Source organism: Nicotiana tabacum, chromosome 5 (assembly GCF_000715075.1).
Source record: "Nicotiana tabacum cultivar K326 chromosome 5, ASM71507v2, whole genome shotgun sequence".
Classification (NCBI taxonomy): domain Eukaryota; kingdom Viridiplantae; phylum Streptophyta; class Magnoliopsida; order Solanales; family Solanaceae; genus Nicotiana; species Nicotiana tabacum.
Window position 1 is genome coordinate 144,188,366 of NC_134084.1, and position 26,575 is coordinate 144,214,940.

At 37.5% G+C, this 26,575-nt stretch overlaps 1 protein-coding gene and 1 non-coding gene across 2 annotated transcripts; one reads left to right on the top strand and one right to left on the bottom strand.

Moving 5' to 3' along the window:
* Positions 1-1,144: 1,144 nt before the first annotated feature.
* On the bottom strand, positions 1,145-3,655 carry LOC107799869 (uncharacterized). The gene has a single exon (XM_016623006.2). It carries the CDS (start codon positions 2,886-2,888, stop codon positions 1,383-1,385), a length of 1,506 nt encoding a protein of 501 aa, XP_016478492.1. The 5' UTR covers positions 2,889-3,655; the 3' UTR covers positions 1,145-1,382.
* Positions 3,656-14,385: 10,730 nt separating this feature from the next.
* On the top strand, positions 14,386-14,490 carry LOC142181423 (U6 spliceosomal RNA). The gene has a single exon (XR_012710076.1). It is a non-coding gene; the product is annotated as a U6 spliceosomal RNA (small nuclear RNA).
* Positions 14,491-26,575: the final 12,085 nt, after the last annotated feature.

Consider the following 26,575-nt stretch of genomic DNA (forward strand, 5'->3'; position numbering starts at 1 on the left):
TATTTCCAATAGACCATCGACTCAAGATTATTTGGAAAAATATAAAACAAAAATCGGGATAAAGCACTTGATAGCCTTGACCACGACAATTAACAACTTGCAAGAAAAGACAGGATTAAGTTTTGAAAAACAGCTTCTGTAAATTAAATAATTAAGTCACGACATACTACACCTATTCAATATTTTTATATGGCACAAATATAGGCAGGCTCTCATGATGTGGAATTGGGGTCCTTAACACATAACATAAGTCCTCCAAAATATCCAAGTGGGGTTCTTTTGAGTTATATGAACAAGACCATATCACCTATCCAACAACCACTCTATAATCCTTCCTCAACCTAACAACCTTATCACTTTCCTTCTTTCATTTTCTTTAAAAAATTACTTTTTGTTAATTGCGCTCATCTCGACTATTCCTTAGGGATAACACAGAATTTGAAGATCGGGGTGCACTTATAAATTCAACAAAAATCTGTATCCACCACTAATATATCACTATTTTCTATAAAAATATTTACATGAAATTTTTGCCGAACTTTATGGGTGCAGGTGACCCCTCCCTATATAGCATAGGTCCGCCTCTAAGTATATGTATCGAATAATCCTACCCATGACACGACTTAGACAAATGAGAAGAAAGCACCTAGCGTATTTTTAAATTTCTGTTGAAATTTGAACACCAATTTCTCATGATTTTTATCTCATTTCATTAACCGCTAGTCGTATCATGGCGATTATGTTACCATCCTTTTCTTCAAAAACCATACACAACATCAGCCTGTCTCAAATCTCTTGCTAAAAATCATGTTTGGCTTAGGGGAGGAGATTATTTACTGAAATTTGCTTTCTTGAGCATCCATACAAAAAGGAAAATAAGTTCAAAATTCCTCATCTAAAGCTTACAAGCTATCCAAGATAAGTTGATGCCAAAGGTGTGGCTGCCTTATATACCTCTTTATTTCTGTGGCCTCAATTTTATTTTGAAAAATTCACAACACAACAGATTCACATGTATGAAGTAATTTCTTGAATACCAAAATCCATTCTACAATGCAACATTTAACATTCTTCAGAAAGAGAACCAAATGCTTCGTTTTGTTAGCTAACCAAATTACTATGCTAAGCATGAGAAGCTATGAAGTTTAATAGATAACACAACATCAATTACTATGCTAATAAACCAAGGAGTGAAATTTCATAGCAAACACTGTTACAACAAAAACTAGCTGGAAAAAGACTACCAAACACAACATTTAGTGTGTGAAAATGGAACACAAGATCATATTCAGTTCCATAAACCACAATATAGATAATATAAAGTCAGCGTCCAATGAAGCATCGGCCCTAACAACCACCCATGCATATCTCCGAGTAAGCGTTTAGGTCAACATGAGATCATTTCCCACAAGGTGAGGACGAAGACATACCCGAACTTCATGCTCTTCTTCCGGCCCCTCGCGAACTTTTGGCACCAATATCTCAAGCACTGTTCCTGATCCATCGTAGTATGCTTCTATTTTAGCATCTTCAGGAATTCTGGTTGAAAGAGGGATCTCTCTGACAAACTCCCCCGGAGGGCAATGTTCTGAGGACGACGCTTCAAGCTTGAAAGTCCTGTTCTGTCTCTTGATGAACGGGATTCGAGATGTGCTCAAACAAGAAACCTTGATTATCCCATGTGTGAGCGTGTTCCTCCACGAAACTTTCACCCTTTGAAGATCTACAAATGGCAAACTGATTATGATCAAATAGCCTTCATCGTCTTCGTAGATGGATTTTGCAGCTGTTACGGGCCCATAAACATCCCTCATCACCCCACTAAATTCATTTAACCAATATGGTTCATTTGGGTGAATTTCCAGGTCTGGAATTTGATAGGAAGTAGGAGGATTTACTTGCAGATAACACTCTTCTTCATTTCCATTCGAGAAGAAATCCTTTTTCCTTTTGCCATTGACAGGTAGTAGTAGATCCATCGCCTCTCCGTTGCTATGATTGGACGGCTGAGTTGACAAATTAAGTCCAGAGCCATTAAGCAATTTCTTACTCTTTATTGGCGGAGCTGGCCTCTCAAGCTCAAATTCAGTGGTGGGGATGTTTCTCCACGAACTAAAGTCACTAGCTTCCGGTGGAATAGTGAAGTTGACGTCCCTACCTGTGAGTTCCTTCCATCTTTTGCGCTCCTCTTCATCAAGAACCATGAGATTCGGAGATGGCACAACCTCGATCCCATGAACACATTGAGGATTTGATAGGCCTCTGTAATGCTTCCGTTGCATCCTATGGGATCGAATGAAACCCCTGTCGGCACTAAAGGGAAATGGACGTTCACCTTGTCGAGAATGACCATTCATGTAACTCCGTAGCTGCATCTTACCCAGTGCATTCTCGGGCCTATCCTTGAATACCCACATGTACATATTCTCCATATCATGCTGAACCATGAAAACGTCGAGCTGTAGATCAGATTTATCAAACCCGGAAACCCCATTACTATCTCGGACCATCTTTGGCTTAGATTTCTCATTTAAAACAGGCTTAAAGTAAAAGCTAAAGAAAAACCAAGCGCCCCAGATGCTATCTACTCGTTTCACACATTTCCTCCCAACTTTAGGCACACTAAGAAATGTTTCAGGTTCATAGATCTGAGTACCAAGCCCGACATCAAGAATATCACAGTGTTCCGAGTTCCATGGCTGAGGAGGCGAGCTACGCTCAGCTGATAAGGGCAGATTGATGTCAGGCGGACGAGTAATAACAACTTGGCGATTCATCTCGAGGTCTAATTCATCATGTGAAGAAGAAGCACTTGAATCCATTGACAATAGGGTTGAAGGGTGATGATTATTCTCCATTGACAATGTTTTAAGAAGAGTATCTACCATTTCACAAATTTATCCCCTTAAAAATAAAGGGACTCTATTGCTAAATGCTAGCTCCAATATTTAAGTACCCAAATGAACTTTTTTGACAAAGAATTGTTCTTTACAAACAACACATCCATCTTGATAATCCCAACCACAACATTCACACCACCACTAAATCCCTTTAACTTATTTCATCACATAACTACAAACCCCAAATAGGAAAATAGTCAAAATATTCAGCAACAGCTATAAAACTCCAAAGAAAAGCTATAAAAATGAAATCTTGGAAACCCCATAGTCTTTATTTCCCCCAAAACCTACAGAAAAACTGTATCTTTTTGCATCTAATAACAGAACTATATGTATTTTTGATTATGTAAAAATCAAGAAAATTGATATGGGACTAGAAAAAAGGAGAATGTATTACCAATCAATAAAGCCAAGGCCCAAGAAAAGGACTAAATCAGAAGGGATCTTAGATGAATACCTTTTAGGATAAGCTTCAACAACTAAAAACCCACAAATATTTGGACACTCTGAAGAATCAATAGCCCTTACCATCCTCATATCTTCACTTTCTACTAGTAATTGATTTTTTACTTTTGGTTTGAAGAATTAACACAAACACACAGCAATTACATAGGAATGAAGTGAAAAAAGAACTCAAGTCAAGACTACAAAGAGAGAGGGGAAAAAAGGGGGACACAAATATATGGGGAAATTAGTTTGTGCTTTTGCTGTTTGGTGGTGACAAACAGAAATACCCTGTACTAGATAACACCGTTTGATCAAAGAGTGTTCACCGTTTGATTGATCTAAGAACAGCTGTCACCATTTTCACTAACGGTGACGGTGGTTTTTTGGACTGTTTGTGGGGTAGATATAAAGTCGGGGATGGTAAGAGATTGATATAATTAATTAGGGTTGGTGTTTAGTGAGTTGCTTGTACCATTTGAAGTTTTACTACTTTTTGAGTTGTTTAGATTTTGTTTATTTATGTTTCACACAAAGTTTGACTTTACTATTTTTTACTCTCCTCGCTATCAAGAGGAAGTGATATGCCTCGGAAGATTGGTTCGGACATGTGAAGAAGAAGAACATAAATAGGGAATATCACACAAATAATTGGTAAGATTTAATATATTTTTTTAAGTCGATATACATTTATGATATATTGATAATGTATAATTTTATAAGTGTCCTACTTATTTTCAAGTGGCTATGAATATCTATCATGTGGCCTTTTGCATGAAGATATGTGGCCAAATAGCTAAGCCATAAACAAGTGACAATCATCTTTCATGCAATTAAACACTTGGCAATTTAAGAAACTCCTAGTATCTCTATAAATAGTCTTCTTGATTTCATCCGTAAGTGCAATCAACAAAAATTGGTCTTTTTACACTTTTCTTAGCTAATTATTGCTTTCTTCTTTAGCTAATTATTTCTATAATTATTATTTCCACTATTAACGAAATCATTATCTCTTGTTATTATTTCTTCCCTCCGGTTTATTCTAACTTGCTGGATTTATTATTTAATTTTGCTGATTCCTGTATCCTCTAAATAAATAGAGATGTGCTTGTTTAATCCTGGGGAAATATTTCACATTGCTGAAATAGTTTCTTAGGACAGTGCCTACCACGACTCAAGCCAATCCGTGTATATTCTTACAAATAATATTATTGCAGTATTATTATTTTTATTTTTTCGGTGTCATTTCCCCTACAATCTAAGAAACTATGACAAGTAATACTACTACGGAAATTTTTGATGGTGCTACCAATTTTGGTGTTGTCTCCGCTGCTACGGTTCCAGTTGTCCTGTCAGATATTCATGGTGTTGCAAATACGTTATTGCATCCACAACTTTGGCAGATACTAATGTCAAAACACAGGTATGTAAATAGACATAGTTACATATCCAATGCTAAAATTAAAACCTTCAAGAAAAATGCACCTCAATGCAAATGAAGAGTTGGGATACATGATAATCTCGCTAAGTCAAAATTAAATTTGCCTAAAGCGGATAATATAATTGTTGCGGTCATTTCCCAAATAAATAATGTGGTCAATGTGAGAGATTGGGTGATAGACTCTAGTGCTACTAGGCACATTTGTGCAAACAAAAATGAATTTTTGTCTTACACCCAAGTTGAGGCAGGAGAAGAAACTATTTATCTTGGTGACTCAAGAATAACTCGTGTTCTTGGGAAAGGAAAAATTCTTCTCAAACTCACATCTGGTAAAACTCTAGCATTGAGAGATATTTTGCATGTTCCTAATATTTTTGTGGGGTTATTAGTAAAAGTTGGAATGAAGGTTTCTTTTGAAAATAATGAGGTCGTATTGACCAAAAATAATATTTTTGTGGGCAATGGATATTGTAACCATGATTTATTTGTACTTAAAACTTCCGATACTAGCAATAAAAATGCATCTTCTTCTGCTTATATGGTTGAGTCAATTTCTTTGTGGCATGCTAGATTATGACATGTTAATGTTGCATATATATAGAAAATGCCGTCGCTAGGATTAATATCTGGTTTAGACTCAAAATAATTTTGACAAGTGTGAAATATGTGCTGAAGCTAAAAGTACTAGAAAGACTTGTGTTTCCGTAAATAGAGAAACTGAATTGTTATCCTTGATTCACACCGATTTAGGCGATTTAAAGTAGACTATGACAAGAGGTGGTAAAAGATATTATATGACTTTTATTGATAATGTTTCTAGATATACTAAGTTGTATTTACTTAGAAATAAAGATGATGCTTTTAATGCTTTTATTTCTTATAAAACTGAAGTTGAAAATCAACTTAGTAGAAAAATCAAGAGAATTATATCTGATAGAGGTGGAGAATATTTATCTTTGAATGAATTTTGTGAAAACGGTGGAATTATTCATGAAGTAACTCCGCCTTATTCACCTGAGTCAAATGGAGTAGCTGAAAGGAAAAATAGAACATTGAAAGAGATGATGAACTCTATGTTAGTTAGTTCTAATGCTCCTGATAATTTGTGGGGTCAAGCTATATTATCTGCTTGTCACTTACAAAATAGAGTACCACATAGAAGAACTGGCAAAACTCCGTATGAATTGCGGAAGGGTTATAAATCTAACTTGAAATATTTAAAAATGTGGGGGTGCCTTGCTAAAGTTCTTTTGCCTGAACCTAAAAGGAGGGAAATAGGTTCTAAAACTGCTGATTGCATGCTTATTGATATGCTGAACATAGTGCTGCATATAGATTTCTTGTTTTAAAAAGTGATATGCTTGATTGCAATACTATATTTGAGACAAAGAATGTTGAGTTCTTTGAATATATTTATCCATTTTCTGATAAAATTTCTCATACACCTGTTGAAACAAATAGTGAAGTTACCTCTAATAAGGAACTGAGAGGGAGCAAAAGACCTAGGAAAGAATATTTTTCTTATGGAAATGATTTTCAAACCTTTCTTGTCAATAATGAACCATCAAATTATTTTGAAGCTATATCTTCTTCAGAAGTTAAACATTGGAAAGAGGCAATAAAAGTTGAAATTGATTCTATTATGAAAAATAATACATGGATTTTAACTGATTTACCCCCTGGTACAAAACCTATTGGTTGTAAATGGATTTTCAAAAAGAAATTTAATTCTGATAGGATCTTTAGATAAATATAAAGCTCGGTTAGTAGCAAAAGGATTTTCTCAAAAACAAAATATAGATTATTTTGATACATTTGCACCAGTGACTAGAATTTATTCTATTCGAGTTTAGTTGTCTTAGCTTCAATCCGTAAGCTTTTTATCCAACAAATGGATGTCAAAACAGCTTTTTTAAATGGTGATTTAGAAGAAGAAATTTATATGGTTCAACTTGAAGGCTGTGTCATTCTTGGACAAGAAAATCAAGTTTATAAATTAATTAAATCTCTTTATGGCCTTAAACAAGCTCCCAAGCAGTGGTATGAGAAATTTGAACAAGTCTTACAAAGAGATGGTTTTCCTTCAGTGGAGGTGAATAGATGTGTTTATACTAAAGTGGTAGACAATGATTATGTGATAATATGTCTGTATGTTGATGACATGCTTATGTTTGGTACAAGTTTAAATATTGTGCAAAGTACTAAATTATTTATGTATGCTAATTTTGATATGAAAGATCCAGGTGAAGTAACTACAATATTGGGAGTTAAAGTTATAAGGAGTGAAAATGGAATAATGTTGTCACAAGAACATTATGTTGAGAAACTTCTTAAGAAGTTTGATTATTTTAATATCACATCTGTGAGCACTCCTTTCGATGCTAACTCTCAGTTGAAAAAGAATAATGGTAACCCAATTGCTCAATCTAAATATGCGCAGATTATTGGGAGTCTGATGCATTTAATGAATTTTACACGGCCTGATATAGCCTATGCAGTGTGTAGACTGAGTAGATATACTCATAATCCCAACAGAGAGCATTGGTCTGCATTAGATAGACTAATGAAATATTTGAGAGGAACCATGAATTATGGTATCCTATATAGTGGATTTCCTTCTACTTTAGAAGGGTACAATGATGCAAACTGGATCACTGATGCAGATGAGACAAAATCCACTAGTGGTTATGTATTCACCCTTGGTGGTGGTGCAATATCGTGAAAATCAGCTAAACAGACGATCATTGCTAGATCGATTATGAAATCAGAGTTTGTAGCTCTGGAGTTAGCTGGTTCTAATGTTGAGTGGCTAAGAAACTTCTTAGCTAATATCCCTTTAATAAAAGACGTATTGCCTCCTGTGTCTACACATTGTGATTGCCAAACGGCAATAGCTATAGCAAAAAATAAATCTTATAATTGTAAAAGTAGACACATGAAATTGAGACATGATGTCATAAAGCAGCTGCTGAGAGATGGAATAATTTCCATTGACTATGTGAAATCAGAGATAAATTTGGCCGATCCTCTGGCTAAACCGGTGGGAAGAAAATTAATTCTTCAAACCTCAAAAGAGGTGAGATTAAGGCCGACATGTTGTCAACAAAGATGGTAACCCAACCTATGTGATTAGAGATCCCATGAAGTAGGTTCATATGGGTAATAACAAGTCGATATTGACACTAAGGCACTAAAAGAGAGTGCTTGACTGCTATTAATTGAGAGGATGAGTTATAACTCTTAATGAATTCATATTCCTTATGGATGTTGTATTTAAAAGCAGTATACACTTGATGAATTCACCTATATGAGAGTCGAGTGGGGCCGCTCCTATGAGATTTTGGCCTAGTCTCTAGAGCTCTCATGAATAACCAGGCACGCGCATGGCCTATTGGGCGCAAAACCGCGTTGAACAACAAAACTGTGAGGGTCGAAATGTGATTGATAAAATCTCTGACTTACAATAAAAATTATTGGTTCGTAAAAATATTATATTTCACCAGTAATTGTGTAAGTTAAATTTTATTAGTCTAAGCTTGGTTCATAATCCAGAAGACACCAAATCTATTACATTTAGACCATACAAATCCCGCAAGTTTTACTTTTCTATCAATTACTTTTATTTGTACAAACAAAAAATTGAAATAGTGGGGGACTGTGGTAGTATTTCAATATTTTTGTGGACAAATGGCTATGAATATCTACCATGTGGTCTTTTGCATGAAGATATGTGGTCAAATGGCTAAGCCATAAACAAGTGGCAACCATCTTTCATGCAATTAAACACTTGGCAATTTAAGAAACTCCTAGCATCTCTATAAATAGCTTTCTTGATTCATCCGTAAGTGCAATCAACAAAAATTGGTCTTTTTACACTTTTGTTAGATAATCGTTGCTTTCTTCTTTAGCTAATTATTTCTATAATTATTATTTCCACTATTAACGAAATCATTATCTCTTGTTATTATTTCTTCCCTCCGGTTTATTCTAACTTGCTGGATTTATTATTTAATTTTGCTGATTCCTGTATCCTCTAAATAAATAGAGATGTGCTTGTTTAATCCTGGGGAAATATTTCACATTGCTGAAATAGTTTCTTAGGACAGTGCCCAGCACGACTCAAGCCAATTCGTGAATATGCTTACAAATAATATTATTGCAGTATTATTATTGTTATTTTTTCGGTGTCATTTCCCTACAACATATATTATATATGAATTGTACATATATTATATATCCGTTGGCTATTTATAATTTAAGAGATTAAGTGGACGGCTATTTAGATTAATTCTTCATAAATATCTCAGTATGGAAGTACAAGAGGCCCGTAATGATAGGTTTAAGGAAAGGTAAAGATAGACCGATAAAAAATTAAGGGAAGTTGATTAGACAAGACATAACTCACTTTTATGTCTACTTTTTGAGTTGTTTTGATTTTGTTTATGTACCATATAATGTTTTGACTAATTATTTTTACTCTTTTTCACTTATCATCTCGTAGAAGTTTCAATACTATCTTCTTTTTATAAATAAATAGACCTTAATTTTTGAATAATCCATATTACTTCCACTTTTATTGGAACATAACATTCTCAAGAACTAGAAGCGGTCTAAGTCATGTATCAGGAATGAATTTGAAAGTTAGTTCGTATTCGTTATCTAAGGGAAAATGCCTTTTATTTTCTCTCTATATATATAATTCCACTGTGGCAAATTTTAAAATCAAGTTTGAGAACCGATAGAGGAAAAAGGGCAAATATAAGACGAAATGAAGTATATGTAGCTATATGGATCAAAAAGATAAACAGAGAATAAATGTAAGACAAATAGAATATTTTAGTAATTTGAACATTTTTCTACTAAAATATTTCGTATGGTCAAGGAACCATATTTGGACCTTTTATCTTCTATTAAATAAATAAATAAATAAATGAGTTGAGTTTGGCTAAACAATACCTTGTTCTTAGCTAGCTTGATTTCCATTTAGCAAATCAAAAAATTTCTTTAACTGGGTTTGTTTGCAGTACTAAATAATCTCAATCGAACTGGTCAGTAAGTTTGGGTTGACTTAGCTTGACTATTTCAAATACTCAATATAATAGATTATCTATTTAAGGGTAATTGCTTAACGAACCGAATTTTAAACGACTAAATTAGTATATGACTTTGACAATTCGATGGGGAAAAAAATATGATTATTATTTCTTTCGTTCATTTGCGCACTGTAAGATCTTTCATGTTTCTATTATTTCATCCGTTCCTTTTTACTTGTCGGTATTAAAAAAAATTCTTTTTACTTGCCCGCTTCAACGAATTAAGTGAGAATCAACTTTTTTGCGCTTATATCATTATCATTAATTAACCATTTTCCATACTTATTGAGAAGTTAACTATCATTAATAAATAATTTACTAAAATTATATTTTAATTAAATATTTTTTTAAGGGAAGAGCAAAATACATATTGTACAAATAAAAAATGGCGAAAAGATTCGTGCATGTTTTAACAGCATAATAATTTAATAATATGAAGCTCAGCCTCTTTTAATGGTGGTTAATTGTGGCCCTATGTGACCTTGTGACTGATTGAGACACATTAGAAATAAACATTATAATTATAATGAAAAGTGAAAGTATCCCTTCAAATGAAAAACTGAAAAGTGGGTTGGCTTTTCTAAAAGAGTAATTGTGGTGCTTATTCATTCGTCAAGATTCTTGTTTTCTTGTGACCCTCTTATAAAGAAAAACTGACACTAAGATCCCCATTCTTGTAGTAAAAGTACACCAATTAGTTCTTTTTCGTTCAGTGTTTGATGTCTGCATTGGATGTCTGACTAATTCAGATTTTTAGATTTGCACTAATCCGCTAAAATAGAAATTTTTTCATCCCAAGAGTTCGAACCCAAGACCTATGGTTAATGGTTGAGAGATCTTATTTATCATACTACAACCTTAGCCAGGAGCGAATACACCTTGCGGCAAGCAGTGTCACGTGATATATATATATATATATTTTTTATTCAATATGTACATAGAGATAATATACAAAATAAAAACATTGAGTATAAATATAAAGAAATGATATCGCTTGTTATTATAATGATCTATTCATTCATTCATTTCTTTGAATGTTGATACCGCTTCCTAAAAATTCTGCGTATGCCACTGACCTTAGTGGTAGGATCAATTTAATTATACTAACAATAATTCACGTATTATAATCCATAAGCTAAGCTTCATCGAACCTTGAATCTAGTTTTATATATATAACCTCTCAATTATGTCCATTCGTGGCGTTTTAACTTTTAATTACTAATAGTTTATATTGTCTTTTGTCCTGCATGTGCAATAATACGTTTGCGATAGATTATTATACGTTTGCTTACGAAGCCACTCTCTTTTTTTATTTTAATAGCACTTTTTTAAGTTTCTAAAAGGCAATATATTTAAGTTATATGCAACCCAAACCGTCCATTTCAGTCGTTTCCTAGTATGACTCTTTTTAGTTGTTCGTTTTTCCTAGTATGATTCTTGGCATCACCACGAAATTTCTTCTCTTTCCTAGATAATCTAATTTAATCGACCTTTTTTTTCTAGTTAATACTCTTTTTCGTTCTATTTTATATGACGATATTTCATTAAATAGGATTAAAATAATGATTAAGAATTCACTGTAATAATGTAAATATTACATAGAGATCAATAATATAAATTTTCACTAATCATGTTATGAAACAATAAAAGAAGAAGAGGAGTATTGGAGAGAAAAGTGGAGAGAGAGAATTCTTATTGATTTGGGAAGAATTACAATAGAATAGAACCCATCCATTTATAAGGAAAAAGTGGCTTAGCCACCAAGTAACAAACCCTAAGATCTCTCTAAATATAGACATTTACCTTAAATATAATTCTATTTATAATACTCCCCCTTGAATATCTATTTAATAGATAATGTGCCTCGTTCAAACCTTAACTAAAATAAAACTCAGTGGGAAAAAAATTCTAGAGAAGGAAAAAGAGTACCTATATCTAACAATACGCTTTTTGGTTGCCTCGTTAAAAATCTTGCAAGGAAAATCCAGTGGGACAAAACCTTGTAAGGGAAAAAGAGTACAACGCATATTACCTCCCCCTGATAAGAGCATCAATTCACATCTTTGAGCCTTCACATCCCAATCTTGTGTACTAGCTTCTTGAAAGTTGACGTCGGTAGAGATTTGGTGAATAAATCACCCATATTAACTCCAATGAATATGTTGCACCTTGAAAATTCTCGCTATCACATTATCATGCTTATAATTATAGCAAGATACAAATGTGCACAAATTGTACTTATGATGCAGTACTTCATGACCAAGAATTTTATATGCTTTAAGCAATTTAAATTCTTCATGGATTGTTATATAAGTTAAATCATATAAGCCATATTAATGGACTTTAGATGCATATCAAGTTTTTATGTCATGCTAGACATATAAGATAGATAAAGGTGATTGCACACACCATTGAGTTTATACTTTCAAGTATTTGAACTATATGTTCAAAACTACATGTCTTTCATATGAAACCAATTCTATTCGAATTTTGTCTCTTCTATTTGGCCAATATTTTTGTGTCTGTATTTGACAAACTTAAGATTCTCATCTATATTTAGTGCTATCATAGATATCGTCGACGAACATTATATATCGGTTCCAATACATTTTTCATAGAGACATAACATAGAGACCTCTTCATTCATTTCAGGTACTTGAACCTCTCCTGAGGTTTTATAAAATGTTATGTCATATACTCTTCTAGAGCATTTGCCTCTTTAGTATGATCATCTTGATCATTTGCTCATCTTCTTTATCAAGAATTTTATTTGAAATCGATTTGTCTATACACTTTAAGCGTATCATAGATTTTGTCCTTCTACGACTCATTCTAATAGGAGCATTTGCAGTGAGAATATAGTTACTTTCTTTGGGTCAGCAAATGCGTCTGGCATGTTTTGCAATATATTGCAGATGAATTGTCTTTTTATGAACTTCAAGTTCATACTATCTTATTTGAGGATCTAGATGTACAAATGATAATTCATTCTATGTAACTTTTTCTCAACTGTTTATCTTGTCTCCCCCTCATGTTAGAAAAACTAACTTTCTTCCTCAATTTTGGGAACCCATCTTTGTGCATTATGGTGTTAATAAAAATATACACCACACATCAGTAATAATAAGATGAAATTATTTGATTCCTGACCCTGAACCACTTGTGAGGGGAGAATATAATGTACTTTCGTATATAAACTATATCAAATTGATATAGATAACTTTGTTCTCATAAGCAATAGTTTAGCTATTAAGTGGAGACACTCAATAAATTATTTTGCTAAACCAACTGTGATGTAAACGAACTTATCAAGATGAACTTCTTGAATAGAAAATCTAGAAATTGTGCCCAAAATGAAATTACTGAGCAAGTTACCTCGCAAACACCAGGTTGCGGATTAATAATAATCGCGCATGTAACCATCTCATAGATGCATCTTATGTGGTATACATAGCATGTGAATGGCCCATATTCACCTTTGATGTTTTCAGTATTCATGGGATTCAATCCCAATTTTAATTGTTCTATTAAATAATGAGAACAACATAAGAGAATTCATACACAATTTTCTAGTTCTTTAATATTTACCCATGTGAATTCTCTTTTATTTTTGCACATCATACTTAAATTAACATGGCTAAACCAATTATGCCAACTGAATAAATTATCAATATTGATAAAGTTCAGATTTACACTATGACATGTGCAAGTATCAATAAACTCCAAGTTTATTATGATATGACTTTTTATATTAATAAACATCCACTTTATTATGGTATTTTTTATTTGTGTAGTACAAACTGAAGAATAAAGCGGGTAACTTTTCACATACATATTACCCCGTTACAAGTTGTAGTAATAGAAGATATTAAATCTTTCCTTTATTTATAGTCTCAATTAACCAACTGCTTTCGCGAATACTTTAGAAACTCAATTAAGTTTCTTTGAGACTTACTACGACACCATACCTTATTGATAATCAATTTTATTTCTCCAAAGTAGTATAATTGGCTCTTCTAGAGCTTTCAATTAATTTTGTACTACCACATATTCATCAACATCCATATGGTGAATATCTCTTTTAAAGAGAAAGTTATATCATTATGGTTATGGTCAAAATTATATGCAAGACCTATTTCTTGCATTACCGTTGTCTTTTAATAATCACAATGTCAAAATATTTTGGCGTACAATAAGTACGTGACCAATGACCATTTATTCCATAATAATAACATTGTTTTCTTATTTCCTCTCAAACCTCCTTCTAGAGGCGAGTGTGGTGTATACCACTAGCACACTCATATTCTTCCAAAAATAAATATATATTCATAAATTACATGTTGTCACATTCACATCATGAATGGATTATAATGATTGATATGTGCTTTACAAAATCTTATGTCAAATCGATGACAAACATTACTTTCACAGAGTGAAGGATTATTTTGAGAATCCTTATTATTCTCATTACCATAATGATGACGATTATAATTTCGTCTATTGCCACGTCCACATCCATTGATTTCGGGGACATCCGATAAAATTGGAACGATACAGAAAAGATTAGCATGGATGATACGCACAAATCGAGAAATGGTCATGTCGGCTTTATAGACCCGTATGTCACATATATAAGTTTGTATATCATTTTGGGTCTTCATATGTTGAGTATTCCCTTATGTTTTATTCTTGTTATCTCATGACCGGTTTTCTGGCTCATTTACTCATGATAGTATGATAAGAAAGATATGTTACGTTGGTACTCGGTTGAGTAAAGCACCGGGTGCCCGTCGCGGCCCTCTGATTCGGGTTGTGACACAAGTTGACCACTACACCTAATAATTTTGTTTTCGTCCAGACTTATTACATATTGCTAAATTCTCTTAAGGGAATGAGAATGAAGAAAATTCAATGGGACGGGTTTTCACTTTTTGTGCTCAAGATCATACATGACTTTGATCATGGCAAGACATAGGAACTTTATCACTTCGAGTGGTTATAATTTCTTACTAACTCCATTAGAGTTTGTGACGACCCAAGAGGTTATCACTTGTTTTAAAATAAAATTTTGCATTCCGAGGCTTTAAAAAAAACTTCTTTTAGCATCACCTCAATTTGCGTGCGCAGTCCGGGTGCGTAGCCGGAAAGCTTATATGTAAAAATCTGTGAAAAATGATAAATTTTGACTATAAAATGAATTAATTTAACTTCGATCAACATTTTGGGTAAACAGACCTGGACCCGTGATTTGACGGTCTCGGAGGGTCCGTAGGAAAATATGGGATTTGAGCATATGCCCGGAATCGAATTCCGAGGTCCCAAGCCAGAGAAATGAATTTTTAAAGAAAATTGTTTTCAAAAATTGGGGATTTGGACCTCGATTTGAGGTCCGATTTCAAAACAAATTATATATTTGGGTTCGTGGGGGAATGAGTAATCAGGTTTTGGTTCGAACCTCGAGTTTTGACCATGTGGGCCTGCTTTTTGACTTTTGGGCAAAACTTTGGGAAATTCATTTTCATGCATTCAAATTGATTCATTTAGCGTTTATTGATGTAATTAAGTAACTTGTAACTAGATACGAGTGAATTGGCGGTAGAATCAAGGGGTAAAGCTATAATTGAAACTCGAGTTGTGTTCGTGGCATCGAGGTAAGTATTCAGTCTAACCTTAGCTTGAGGAATTAGGAGTTGTGTCCTATTCGCTATTTTCTTCTTGTTGAGTACAACGTATAGGCATGGTGACGAGTATCTATACGTTGGTGTCGAGCATGACCATAAGTCTTAAATTGCAATTTATTTTGTGTTCTTAAATAGTACTACAGATGCTTTAATTGATGATTCTCGATATTGAGCAAGGATTAAGTTTGTTTTCGTGGAAATTACTTATGATTGAATATTGGTATTAGCTGAGATGAGTAGAAGTTGGGTTAAGATTGTTTATAGCCGTTTCTCCCTTGCTGGGATGTATTTACTTTTACTGTCGAATCCTTTGCCAGGATAATGTAGCTTATTGTTGATCCCTTTCCGGGACTCTTGGTATGGTTGTTTCCAAAGATATATAAATGTTATGTTGGATCGGGTTGCACGCCGCAACAATACTATATATAGAACGGGTTGCATGCCGCAACAATGTTATATTGGATCGGATTGCACGCCGCAACAATGTTATGTTAGATAGGGTTGCACGCCCCAACAATACTATATATGGATCGAGTTGCACGCCGCAACAATGTTATATTGGATCGGATTGCACGCCGCAACAGTGTTATTATGGTTTTGTTGTAAATCTTGAATTGTTCTCTCATATTTCTCTTAAGTTTCTGCTGGATTCGATATTTCCCCTGTAACATGTACCCCTCCCATGTTAATTGTTTATTTCTGTTTATTTTCCGCTGTATATTATATAACTGCACAGGTTTATCTGGAGTCTGGTCCTAGCCTCATCACTACCTCGCCGGGGTTAGGCCAGGCACTTACCAGCACATGGGGTCGGTTGTGCTGATGCTACACTCTGCACTATGTGCAGATTCAAGAGCAGCTTTTGGACAGTAGTACTTGGGGAGCCTGCCTTCAGTCCAGCCAGAGATCCCGAGGTAGTCTTACAGGCGTCCGCAGGCCCGGCGTTCTCTTCTACTTTATTATGTACTCTGTTTTCATTAGATTTTGAGACAGATTGTATTTCTTTCAGACATTTGTTGTAGTAATCTTAGTCCGTCCGTGATATTGTGATACCGGATTCCGGGTAGAGATATGTGTTGTCATTATCGTACTGGCCTTGGTTATTATATTAGATTAAGTCTTCCGCTTGATTTCATTTATCGTTAATATCTAAATGTTGGATACCTATTAATTCAAATTGTTAAAAAGGGTTAAAAATGAAAGAGTTAAAATTTTTCTATGTTTAGTGGCTTGTCTAGCTTCTACGAGTAGGCACCATCATAACTCCCGATGGTGGGAAATTCGGGTCGTGACAAGTTGGTATTAGAGCTCTAGGTTACATAGGTCTTACAATTCACGGACAAGCTTAGTAGAGTTTGAGGGATCGGTACGGAGACGTCTGCATTTATCCCCTAGAGGCTACAGAGTTAGGAAACATTCCACATTTATTCTTTCCTGTTATGCAGATTGGCTTCTCAATGTTAATTGAAATTCTACTCTGTTCTTTCGCAGATGGAAAGAACACGCGCTTTCTCATCCACTGACTAGCAGCCCAAGCCCCTAGTAGTAGCTCCCACGAGGGGTAGAGGGCGAGGCCGAGGCCGTGCTAGAGGTCGAGGTAGGGTCAGAGCTCAGCCTAGAGCAACAACACCCGCAGCGGAGCCTCAGGCTGACTTTGATGATGAGGTTCTGGCCCTAGCAGTTCCAGTGGGCCCATCTATCCCAGAGGGGTTTATTGCTACCCCAGTACTTCAGGATGCTCTGGTCCGTCTAGTGGGCCTTATGGAGAGTGTCACCCGGGCAGGCTTGCTTCTTGTAGCACCAGCCGTCTCTCAGGCTGGAGGAGGATCCCAGACTCCTGATACTCGTACCCCGGAGCAGGTAGCTCCCCAGTTTCAGACTCCAGCAGTTCAGCTAGTTGGAGTAGTTCAGCCGGGTGTGGTAGCTCAGACCGATGATGGAGCAGTTATGTATGCCGATGCTTTGTGGAGGTTGGATAGGTTCACCAATCTCTTTACTACTACTTTCAGCGGTGCATCTACTGAGGATCCCCAGGATTATCTAGACAGCTGTTGTGAGGTTCTCAGGAACATGGGGATAGTTGAGACCAATGGGGTCGATTTTGCCACTTTTTGCTTGTCTGGGTCCGCCAAGATTTGGTGGAGGGATTTCTGTTTGGCTAGACCAGTCGGATCACCAGCTTTGACTTGGGAGCAGTTTACTTAGCTATTTTTGGAGAAGTTTCTCCCCATCACTCAGAGAGAGGCCTATCAGAGGTAGTTTGAGCGTCTCCAGTAGGGTTCCATGACTGTTACCCAGTATGAGACCAGATTCATCGACTTGGCTCGTCATGCTCTTGTCATACTTCCCATCGAGAGAGAGAGAGAGAGAGAGAGAGAGAGAGAGAGAGAGAGAGAGAGAGAGAGAGAGAGAGAGAGGGTGATGAGGTTCATTGATGGACTTATTCAGCCGATTCATCTTCAGATGGGTAGGGAGACTGGGAGTGAGATTACTTTCCAGGAGGCGACCAATGTGGCTAGGAGAGTGGAGATGGTTCTGTAGCAGGGAGGTGGTCATGGGTCGGACAAGAGGCCTCGTCATTCAGGCAGATTCAGTGGTGCCTCGTCTGGAGGCAGGGATTCGTATGGTAGAGACCATCCTCCTAGGCCCTTTCAGTCATCACTTCAGGTTTCTCACGGTGCTTCAGGTGGTCGTGGTTCTCACATGCAGTATCCAGATCAGCAGCCCTACAATGCACCACCAGCTCCTATCAGTGCACCGCCGCTCCAGAGTTTTCAGTGTGGTCCTTCAGGTCACCAGGGTCAGTCTCAGTTTCCTCAGCCGCAACACTCAGGTGGATGCTATGAGTGTGGTGAGTATGGTCCTATCCGGAGGGCTTGTCCGAGGTTGGTAGGTACTCAGTCGCAGCAGCAGGGTTCCCGTGCTATAGTTCAGGCACCAGGTGTTCCACAGATCACCTAGCCAGCTAGATGTGGGGGTAGAGGTGCTAGAGGTATAGGTAGATGTGCTAGAGGTGGATTTCTATGTCATATTGGGGATGGATTGGTTATTACCTTACCATGCTATATTGGACTGTCATGCCAAGACTGTAACCTTAGCCTTACTGGTTTTACCTCGTTTAGAGTGGAGAGGGACTCCTGGTCATTCTACCCGCAATGTTATCTCGTATATGAAGGCTCGACGTATAGTTGAGAAGGGGGTTTGGCCTATTTGGCATATGTACGTAATTCTAGTGCTGAGGTTCCTTCTATTGATTCTGTGCCCGTTGTTCGTGAGTTTCTTGAGGTTTTCCCTTCATACCTACCGGGTATGCCACCCGATAGGGATATTGACTTTTACATTGATTTGGCTCCGGGCACTCAGCCAATTTCTATCCCACCGTATCGTATGGCCCCTCCTGAGTTGAAAGAGTTGAAGGAACAGTTGCAAGACTTGCTCGAGAAGGGTTACATTAGACCCAATGTTTTGCCTTGGGGTGTGCCAGTGTTGTTTGTTAAGAAGAAGGATGGGTCGATGAGAATGTGCATTGATTACCGGCAGTTGCACAAGGTTACAATCAAGAATAAGTATCCACTGCCGAGGATTGATGATTTGTTTGATCAACTTCAGGGTGCCAATGTATTTTCGAAGATTGACTTGAGATCTGGCTACCATCAATTGAGGATTAGGGCATCCGATGTCCCTAAGACAGCTTTTCGCACTCGGTACGAGCATTATGAGTTCTTGGTTATGTCATTCGGGTTGACAAATGCCCCAACAACTTTTATGGATTTGATGAACCGAGTGTTCAGGCCTTATTTGGACTCGTTCGTGATAGTCTTCATTGATGATATTTTGATATATTCCCACAGCCGGGAGGAGCACGAGCAACATCTTAGAGCGGTTCTTCAGACTCTAAGGGATAGTCAGTTATATGCTAAGTTCTCGAAGTGTGAGTTTTGGTTGAGTTCAGTTGCATTCCTGGGTCATGTTGTGTCGGCAGAGGGTATTCAGGTTGATTCGAAGAAGATTGAGGCAGTCAAGAACTGGCCTAGACCAGCATCAACTACATAGATTCGGAGTTTCTTGGGATTGACAGGCTACTATCGTCGGTTCGTAGAGGGGTTCTCATCTATCGCAGCCTCGATGACCAGGTTGACCCAGAAGGGTGCCCAGTTCAGATGGTCGGATGAGTGTGAGATGAGCTTTCAAAAACTCAAGACAGCTCTGACTATGGCACCGGTGTTGGTTTTGCCCACAGGTTAAGGGCCTTATACAGTCTATTGTGATGCATCTCGTATTGGACTTGGTACAGTGTTGATGCAGGATGGCAAGGTCATTGCCTATGCTTCACGGCAGTTGAAGATTCATGAGAAGAACTATCCGGTTCATGATTTAGAGTTGGCAGCCATTGTCCACGCGTTGAAGATTTGGAGGCATTATCTGTATGGCGTGGCATGTGAGGTATTCACGGATCACAAGAGTCTTCAGTATTTGTTCATGTGATGACCCAAAAGGTCATCACTAGTGTTGCAAGTGCATTCAGTGCTCCGAGGCCTAAAACCTCCCTTTTTACCCCACCTTGATTTACGTGCGTGGTCCGAACCTATATTTGGAAAGCCTTCTATGTGAAAATATGAGTAATAGAAATTTTAGAGTTAAAACTTTGATTATGGTTGACTTTGGTCAACATTCTTAGCAAACGGACCCGGATCCGTGTTCCGACGATCCCGGGAGGTCCGCAATAAAATATGGGACTTGGGCGTATACCCGAAAATGAATTCCGAGGTCCCAAGCCTTAGAAATCAATTTTTGAAAGAAATTATTTTACTGAATTATCTAAGGAATAAAGAAAAGAATTAATATTTAAAACCATTGTTATCGGTCCCGTATTTTGGTTCCGGAGCCCAGTACAAACTTGTTATAGTATTTGAAAGATAACTGTGAAATTTGGTGAAAAATGGAGTTTATTTGACGTGAGTTGGACTTTCGGTTGAAGAGTTATGAACTTTGAGAGTTCTTGATGAAAATGTTGAGTTTTGAGGTTTAATTCATGATTTTACATGTTATTTTGATGACGTGATCGCACGAGTTGGTCCATATGATGTTTTTGAGTTAGTATGACATTTGGTTTGGATCCCCGAGGGCTCGGGTGAGTTTCGGGATGTTTTTACACTTAGAAAAAAAGTTGTAGATTAAGAGAAGTTGCAGGTCTCTGAAGCCACGTCTCTCGGTCCGCGGTGGAAGCTTCATGGCCGCGGTGGGGACTTCACGACCACGGTGGGATTTATGCGGTCCGCGGTGAGCAAGGCCAAGCCTTCGCGGCCGCGCTCGATTTCTTGCGGTCCGCGGTGGAGCTCCGCGGTCATAGTCTTTTCTATGCGGTCCGCGAAAAGGGTCTGAGATGAGTATATTTAAATGGACTTTTCAGTTATTTTTCACTTTTCAAAACCCCAAAAACATAAGAGGCGATTTTTCAAACAACCTTTCTTCTCCAAATCAATTGTAAGTCATTTTTAACTAGTTTTCTTCAATCATTAACATCTTTTAACATGATTTCAACTTCAAATCAACTATTTCATGGGGGAACTGGGTGTTTTGGTAGAACCTAGGTTTTTTCAAAAATTGGAGAACTGGACCTCGATTTGAGTTCCGATTTCAAAACAAATTATATATTTGAGTTTGGAGTAAATGGGTAATCAGGTTTTGATCCGAATTTCGGGTTTGGACCAAGCGGGTTCGGGGTTGATTTTTGACTTTTTGGGGAAATCTTTATAAAACCTATTTCATGCATTAGAATTGATTCATTTAGCATTTATTGATATCGTTAAGTAAATTATGGCTAGATACAAGCGAGTTGGTGGTGGAAACAAGAAGTAAAGCGGTAGTTGAGGCTTGAATTGTGTTCGTTGCATCGAGGTAAGTGTTTGGTCTAACCTTAGCTTGAGGGATTAGGAGTTGAGTCTTATTTGCTACATGATAATTGTTGAGTACGACGTATAGGCATGGTGACGAGTATCTATATGTTGGTGTCTAGCATGACCGAGAGTCTTTAAATTTTGAAGATCTTGATTTCGTTGTATCTTTCATGCCTTGGTGATGATTTCTAATTGTTGTGGAAAATTTTTGGAAGGAACTGTAACTTTGAACATCGAGGAGCATTGATTCAAGTTATATTATGAATTGTGAAAGTATATGAGATGATTGAACCCTTTGGAGCATTGGCTCAAGTTATATTATGAATTGTAAAAGTATATGAGATGATTGAACCCTTTAGAGCATTGGCTCAAGTGGCAAAGTGAGTTATGAAATAAAAGTGAAAGAAAGAGAAAGAGTTATTAAATTGTTCCCTTGTCGGGATATTGTTTCTTGTTGATTATCTCCCTTGCCGAGATGTTGAGATTATTGATGTTGTTCCCTTGCCGGAATTTAATTGTTTAACTGTTGTTCCCTTGCCGAGATTTAATTATTTAACTATAGTTCCCTTACCGGGATCTCTATTACTATTTTTTTATTCCCTTGTCCTTTTGCTTGTGATTGTTGTTTGGGTGAGGAAGAGTGTAAAATCACGAAGGGTGATTCCGTGCATTGTTTGCTAATGTGAGGAAAGAGTGTAAAGCACGAAGGGTGATGCCATGCATTGTTTGCTATTGTGAGGAAAGAGTGTAAATCACGAAGGGTGATGCTGTGCCGTACGATGTACCATTCCGTACCGATTTTCATTGATTATATGGTGAGGAAAGAGAGTAAAAGCACGAAGGGTGGTGCCGTGCACATCTTTATTATGTGATTGATTTGGTGAGGACGAAAGTAAAAGCACAAAAGGTGATGTTGTGCACACTTTTATTATAAAATTGCTTTGGAGAGGACGAAAGTAAAAGCACGAAGGGTGATGCCGTGAAAGTTGTTGATTTTTGATTCTTTGTTGATATTCTAATTATGTTCTTTCTTTCCTTACTTGATGCTTTTTATTTGGAACCGTTATATCCCCTACAACATGTTTCCCCCTCCCACATTGACTGGTTATTTTCTGTATTTCTTTTCCGCTGTATATACATTTGAACTACATAGGTTTATTTGGTAGTCTGGGCCTAGCCTCGTCACTACTTCGCCGAGGTTAGGCTAGACACTTACCAGCACATGGGGTCAGTTATGCTGATACTATACTTTGTACTGTGTGCATATCTAGGAGCAGCTTTCGGACAGTAGTTGGAGGGCTTCCTTCAGTCCACCCGGAGACCCAAGGTAGACATGTGTGCGCAGGTCCTGACGTCTCCCTCTATCTCTATTTCCTGTTTCGTTTCCTTTTGTTTAGAAATAATGTATTGTATTTCTTCAGACCTTGTATGTAGTAACTCTTAGACAGTCTGTGATACTGTGACACAAGGTTTTGGGTATTGGCAGTTTTAAAGGTTGTAATAGATGTAGCCTTAAGATATATAATTGTTGACTTCCGCTTATTTATTTAAAATTCCACTTTTATCATATTATCGACTTGTGTTTGTTAAAAAGAAGCAAAAATGAAAGTGAGGTTTGGCTTGCCTAGCTCCCATTAGTAAGCGCCATCATGACTCCCGAGTGTGGAAAATCCAGGTCGTGACAGTTCAAGCAAAAGGAGTTGAATTTGAGGCAGAGGATGTGGTTGGAGTTGTTGAAAGACTATGATATCACCATCTTATATCATCCGGGAAAGGCAAATGGTGGTTGATGCTTTGAGTAGGAAGTCAGCCAGTATGGGCAGTCTTGCTTATATTTCGGTCAGTGAGAGACCACTTGCTTTGGATATTCAGACTTTGGCCAATCAGTTCGTGAGGTTGGATGTTTCTAAGCCCAGCCGCGTATTAGCTTGCACAGTCGCTCGTTCTTCATTATTATAGCGTATCCATGAGTGGCAGTATGATGATCCCCATTTGTGTGTCCTTAGAGACACGGTGCAGCACGGAGGTGCCAAGCAGGTCACCTTAGGTGATGATGAAGTTCTAAGATTGCATGGTCGAGTTTGTGTGCCTAATGTGGATGATCTTCGAGAGTTGATTTTAGAGGAGACCCATAGCTCCCGGTACTCTATTCATCCCGACACCGCAAAGATGTATCAGGATTTGTGGCAGCTTTGTTGGTGGTGGAGAATGAAGAAGGATATCGTTGCATATGTGGCTCGGTGTTTGAATTGTCAGTAGGTTAAGTACGAGCATCAGAGGCCCAGTGGTTCATTTAAGAGGATTGAGCTTCCCGAGTAGAAGTGGGAGCGGATCACTATGGATTTTGTGTTGGACTTCCAAAGATTCGGAGGAAGTTCGACGCAGTATGGGTCATTCTTGATAGGCTGACCAAGTCAGCGCATTTCATTCCTGTGGCAGTCTCCTATTCATCTGAGAGGTTAGCTGAGATCTATATCCGGGAGATTGTTCACCTTCATGGTGTGCCTGTGTCTATCATTTCGGACCGAGGTACGCAGTTTACCTCTCGCTTCTGGAGAGCAGTTCAGCGAGAGTTGGGTACGAGGGTTGAGTTGAGCACAACGTTTCATCCTCAAACGGACGGGCAGTCTGAGCGGACTATTCAGATTTTGGAGGATATGCTCCAAGCTTGTGTCATTAACTTTGGAGGCTCGTGGGATCAGTTTTTGCCTTTAGCAGAGTTTGCCTACAACAACAGCTACCAGTCGAGTATCCAGATGGCTCCTTATGGGGCTTTATATGGTAGGCGGTGTCGATCTCCGGTTGGATGGTTTGAGCTGGGAGAGGCTCGATTGTTGGGTACGGATCTAGTTCAGGAGGCCTTGGACAAGGTCAGGATTATTCCGGATAGGCTTCGTACAGCTTAGTCCAGGCAAAAGAGTTATGCAGACCGCAAGGTTCGAGATATGGCTTTTATGGTCGGTGAGCGGGTATTTCTTTGAGTGACGCCTCTGAAGGGCATGATGAGATTTGGGAAGAAGGGAAAGCTTAGCCCTAGATTCATTGGCCCGTTTGAGATTCTTGATCGAGTGGGAGAGGTGGCTTATAGACTTGCGTTGCCGCCGAGCTTACCAGTCGTGCATCCAGTGCTTCATGTGTCCATGCTTCAGAAATATCACGACGATCCATCCCACGTGTTAGATTTCAGCATTGTCCAGTTGGACAAGGACCTGTCTTATGAGGATGAGTCGGTAGCTATCCTAGACCCGTAGGTTCGTCAATTGAGATCGAAGAGTTTTCCTTCTGTTCGTGTTCAATGGAGAGGTCAGCCTCCTAAGGCATCGACATGGGAGTCCGAGTTCGATATACGGAGCCGTTATCCCCATCCTTTCCCCGACTCAAGTACTTCCTTCTTTTGTCCGTTCGAGGACGAACAATTATTTTAGAGGTGGAGAATGTGATGACCCAAGAGGTCATCACTTGTTTTAAAATAAAATTTTGCGTTCCGAGGCTTTAAAAAAACCTCTTTTAGCATTACCTCGATTTGTGTGTGCAGTCCGAGCGCGTAGCCGGAAAGCTTATATGTGAAAATCTATGAAAAATGATAAATTTTGATTATAAAATAAATTAATTTGACTTCGGTCAATGTTTTGGATAAATGGACCCGGACCCATGATTTAACGGTCCCGGAGGGTCCGTAGGAAAATATGGGACTTGTGCGTATGCCCGAAATCGAATTCCGAGGTCCCAAGCCCAAGAAATGAATTTTTAAAGAAAATTATTTTCTGAAATTGTTTAAAAGATTTGGAAATAAATTTTGATTAGAACATGTTGGTATCGGACGCGTATTTTGGTTCTGGTGCCCGGTACAGGTCTTATATATGATTTAAGATAATTTTGTGAAGTTTGGTGAGAAACGAAATCCGTTTGACGTGATTCGGACCTTAAATGCAAAATTTGATGTTCAGAGAAGTTTTTAGAAATTTCATTGATATTGAGGTTAAATTCGATGTTTCTGATGTTATTTTTGTGATATAAGTACACGAATAAGTCTATGGGATATTTTTGAGGTTGTGTGTACATTTGGTTTGGAGCCCCGAGGGCTCGGGTGAGTTTTGGATAGGCCACGGGGTGCATTTTGAACTTAAAAAGTTGCAGATTTTAGCTGGTGTGTCCAGGCCTGCAGGCTTCGCATATGCGAGCTCGCAAATGCGAAGGTTGGATCGCAAATGCAAAACCAGCCCAGGCTTGCCTTGTCTCGCAAATGCGAGTGTCCTTTCCGCCAATGCGATGCCTTTGCCGCAAATGCGACATATGTTTCGCAAATGCGATATTGTTTTCACAAATGCAAAAGTCCAGCATTTCTGAAGGGTTCGTAAATGCGAGCCTTGTTCGCATTTTCCAGCTTAGTAGAGGTCGGGGTTCGCAATTGCGAACCCCTGTTCGCAATTCCCATACCTGAGACCTGCCACTTTTATACTTAAACGATTTTAAACCCATTTTTCATATTCTCTCAAAACATAAATACACTAGGGCGATTTTTCAAAGTTTTCTTCTTCTCCAAATCAATTGTAAGTCGTTTTTAACTAGTTTTCTTCAATCATTAACATCTTTTAACATGATATCAACTTAAAATCAATAATTTTCATGGGGAAAATTGGGTGTTTTGGGTAGAACCTAGGTTTTTCAAAAATTGGGAATTTGATTTCAAAACAAATTATATATTTGGGTTCGTGGGGGAATGAGTAATCGGGTTTTGGTTCGAATCTCGGGTTTTGACCATGTGGGCCCGGGGGTGATTTTTGAATTTTGGGGAAAACTTTGGGAAATTCATTTTCATGCATTCAAATTGATTCATTTAGCGTTTATTGATGTAATTAAGTAACTTATGACTAGATACGAGCGAATTGGCGGTGGAATCAAGGGGTAAAGCTATAATTGAAACTTGAGTTGTGTTCGTGGCATCGAGGTAAGTGTTCGGTCTAACCTTAGCTTGAGGGATTAGGAGTTGTGTCCTATTTTATATTTGCTTCTTGTTGAGTACGACGTATAGGCATGGTAACGAGTATTTATACGTTGGTGTCGAGCATGACCGTGAGTCTTAAATTGCAATTTATTTTGTGTTCTTAAATAGTACTAC